At 73.5% G+C, this 3,848-nt stretch overlaps 1 protein-coding gene across 1 annotated transcript; it reads left to right on the top strand.

Annotated features, from left to right (window-relative positions):
* The first annotated feature begins 487 nt into the window (after window positions 1–487).
* SLC25A6 (solute carrier family 25 member 6) lies at window positions 488–3,216 on the top strand. Its single transcript, XM_037512757.2, has 4 exons — window positions 488–676; window positions 1,538–2,024; window positions 2,360–2,500; window positions 2,723–3,216. Exons 1-4 carry the CDS (start codon window positions 566–568, stop codon window positions 2,878–2,880), a joined length of 897 nt encoding a protein of 298 aa, XP_037368654.1. The 5' UTR covers window positions 488–565; the 3' UTR covers window positions 2,881–3,216.
* Window positions 3,217–3,848: the final 632 nt, after the last annotated feature.

Consider the following 3,848-nt stretch of genomic DNA (forward strand, 5'->3'; position numbering starts at 1 on the left):
CGGCCGACGGCTGAGCCCGCGCGCCCCGGGCCCCCCGTGACCTTCACAAGGTCACGGCGGCCTGCGAGCCCCCGGCCCGCACGGCGCATGGGCGGGGCCAGGCTCCCGGCAGGCCCCGGGGCGCGGCCGGCGGGGCGGGGCCGGGGGCGGGACCCGGCTGCAGGCGGCCAATGGGCGCGGCGGGCGGCGGCGCGGGGCGGGGCCCGGCGGCGGGAGGCCAATGGGCGCGGCGCGGCTCCCGGCGGCCCGCGCGGCGCGGCGGCGGGCGGGGGCGGGGCGCGGGCGAGCGCGCAGCCAATGGGCGCGGCGGGCGGGGGCGGGGGCGGGGCGCGGGCGAGCGCGCAGCCAATGGGCGCGCCGGGCGCGGGCGGGGGCGGGGCGCGCGGCGGGCGGGGGCGGGGCGCGGGCGGCGGCGGCCAATGGGCGCGCCGGGCGGGGGCGGGGGCGGGGCGTCGGCGCCTTAGCGGCTGCGCGCGGGCCCGCCCGTCCTTTCGGAGCCTCCCGGCGCGCAGGGCTCGGCCAGCGGCGCCTCCGTCCGGCTCTCGCTCCGCGCCGCGCTGCCAGCATGACGGACCAGGCCGTCTCCTTCGCCAAGGACTTCCTGGCGGGCGGCATCGCCGCCGCCATCTCCAAGACGGCCGTGGCCCCCATCGAGCGGGTCAAGCTGCTGCTGCAGGTGGGGGGGGCGCGGGCGCGCGCGGGGGCGGGGGCGCGCGCGGGGGGTCTCGTGGCCGCGCGCGGCGCCGCCGGAAGTACGAGGCCGCGCCGCTTTGTCCGCGCGCTGCCGGCTTCCGGGGGCGGGGCCGGCCGTCGCGCGTCACGTGCGCGGGGGTGGGCGGGGGAGGGGCGCGCATGCGCGCGGGGCGCCCGCGTGGACGGACCCCCGCGCCGGGTGCGCGGTCACCTTGGGCGCCCGGGGCGACGTCGCCGCGCCGTTCCGGGACGCTGCACCCTCTGAACGTGCGCCAGGACGGGCTGGAAACGGCCAGAAACGCCCGGGAAACGGGCACAAACGCTCGGGAAACGGGCATAAACCTTCGGAAAACGGGCACAAACGCCCGGGACCCAGATAGAGCGCGCCCCTGTAACATAGCCGCAGCGCGTGGCAGGCCGCTCCGCGCACAGAGACCTGCAGACTCCCCTTGGGGAGCCTTTGTGTAGAATGGGGGCGCACGGGCGCGGCGCAGATGACAGGTGTCCATGAGACTCCCCCAGGGCCCACCCAGCCCGGGTCAGCGTGATGCCCCAGGGTAGCTTGCGCCCCAGGGTAGCATAAAAGAGGCACATCAAGATCCAAAGCACACTGGCGCGGGCCAGGGTAGCCCCCCATGCGGTCCCCGAGTCCCCGTCGCGTGGCACTGTGGAGCGTGGCACCATGGGTTCGCCCCCATTTCTGAGCTGGCGGCTCTGCCAGGCTCCGTCCCAGCTCCCGGTGCAGGCCGGCCGCTATGCCTGCTGTCCAGAGCTGGGGGGCGGCCCCCCAGGGGGTGCCCGGGGTGGGCACGTGTGGCCCGGCCTGACGCCCGCGCCCCCGCAGGTGCAACACGCCAGCAAGCAGATCGCGGCCGACAAGCAGTACAAGGGCATCGTGGACTGCATCGTGCGCATCCCCAAGGAGCAGGGCGTGCTGTCCTTCTGGCGGGGCAACCTGGCCAACGTCATCCGCTACTTCCCCACCCAAGCGCTCAACTTCGCCTTCAAGGATAAGTACAAGCAGGTCTTCCTGGGCGGCGTGGACAAGCACACCCAGTTCTGGAGGTACTTCGCGGGCAACCTGGCCTCGGGCGGCGCGGCCGGCGCCACCTCCCTCTGCTTCGTGTACCCCCTGGATTTCGCCCGCACCCGGCTGGCGGCCGACGTGGGCAAGTCGGGCACCGAGCGGGAGTTCAAGGGCCTGGGCGACTGCCTGGTGAAGATCAGCAAGTCGGACGGCATCCGCGGGCTGTACCAGGGCTTCAGCGTGTCCGTGCAGGGCATCATCATCTACCGGGCCGCCTACTTCGGCGTCTACGACACGGCCAAGGGTGCGTGGGCGGCCGTGGCGGGGCGGGGCGGGTGGGGGCGCGCGGAACGGGCCCTGCTCGTGGTGGCACAAACGAGGGCTTGGGGTCCATTGTGCACTTGGGGTGATGGTTGGGTGCCCAAAGCAGGCCACCCCACGGGTCAGGGCCCAGGGTTCATGGGGTCCCCCCGGCCCGAGCAGTGTCCACACCCTAAGGCCCGTCCACGCCTGCTGTCCTCGGCTCCAGGTGGCCCCTGCATTTGGCCCGTGCAGGTCGCTGCAGACAGGAGATGTGGGGGGGGGGGGTTGGGTTGGCCGGGTTTGGGGTGCTGGGCCTCACGTGACGCCCGCCTGCAGGCATGCTCCCGGACCCCAAGAACACGCACATCGTGGTCAGCTGGATGATCGCCCAGTCCGTGACGGCCGTGGCCGGCGTGGTGTCCTACCCCTTCGACACCGTGCGGCGACGGATGATGATGCAGTCGGGCCGAAAGGGAGGTGAGTGGGGGCTCCGCTCCGGGGTGGGGGGCACTGCTGCCCAGCGGGGCCCGTAGCCGGGCGGGTGACCCTGTCCCGCCTCTGCCAGCCCCCGGCGTGGCACCTGTCGCCTCTAAGGCCGGGTCCCGCCTCCCTGCGTCTGGGCACAGGGTGGAGCCCGCGTCCCCCGGGCGGCCCCTCGGCCCTGTCCGGAGGAGGCTGCTAGGGGCGCTCTCCCCGCAGCTGACATCATGTACACCGGCACCCTGGACTGCTGGCGCAAGATCCTCAAGGACGAGGGCGGCAAGGCCTTCTTCAAGGGCGCCTGGTCCAACGTGCTGCGCGGCATGGGCGGCGCCTTCGTGCTGGTCCTGTACGACGAGCTCAAGAAGGTGCTGTAGCCGGCCGGGCCCCGGCCAGCGTCCAGTCGCCTCGCCCCGGCCCGCCCGCGGCTCCGGGGAAGGCTCATCGCGATCACGACCATCGGCACCTGATTCCACGTCTCCGCTCGGGGGGAGGGAGGCCCCGGCTCGGCCGCGGCGGGGCAGCCGGCGTCCAGGCGCGGGGCCGCGCGTGTTTAGGTATTTATTTAACAGAACGATCATGTCTCCATTTGTACTTAAGCACTAGCCTCTTTTGCACAACCGAGATTTGCAATCATGTTCGCCGCCGGGCGTCCCGCCACCGAAAATAAAAACCGGACACGGCGGGCGTGGCTGTCTCTTGCCCCGAGGCGCCCGTGGAGGCGCAGCCCTGGCCCCAGCGTCCCTCTGGGGCGGGCCTGTCCCGCGGCTGGGCCCCAGGGGGGTGTCCCGACGGCTTGGAGCCCCACCAGGGCCTGCTCCCCCTCCGGGGGTGGGGGGGGTATGGCCAGTGCCGGCCTGGCCTCTCCAGGAGGGACACTCACCCCGCCATTGGGCCAGCACCCCGCCCCCCAGAGCAGGCCTCACAGGCAGGACTCCTCCCCTCCACTCCCCACCCCCCAGGGAGCTGCATGCAGGTCAGCTTCACAATTTGGGGGGGCTGTTGGGGGTGTTCAGTGAGCCAGGTTCCTGCCTGAGGACCTCGGCTCTGCAGAGCCGAGTCCTCAGGCTGGGCTTTGGGGGTCCCACCCCTGGCAGACAGTGCTGTGGCTGTCAGGGCCCCGCACGGGGCAGCCTGCCCCCCGCCCCCATCCCTCCTGCCTCCCTGGGGCCTGTGCCTTGCTTGGGCCACTGTCCTGGCCACGGCCCCAGGGCACGTGAGCTCCGCAGCGGGAATCCAGCACCAGCAGGGCTGACACCTGGGCAGGGAGGCCGGGCAGCCCTGGGGAGCAGTGCCATCCCTGGGGGAGCAAGATTTGGGGTGCAGCCCATTCAGGGGGCTGGGG

The sequence above is a fragment of the Talpa occidentalis genome, unplaced genomic scaffold (genome assembly GCF_014898055.3).
Source record: "Talpa occidentalis isolate TD23 unplaced genomic scaffold, MPIMG_talOcc4v2.1 talOcc4.15, whole genome shotgun sequence".
NCBI classification, from domain to species: Eukaryota; Metazoa; Chordata; class Mammalia; order Eulipotyphla; family Talpidae; genus Talpa; species Talpa occidentalis.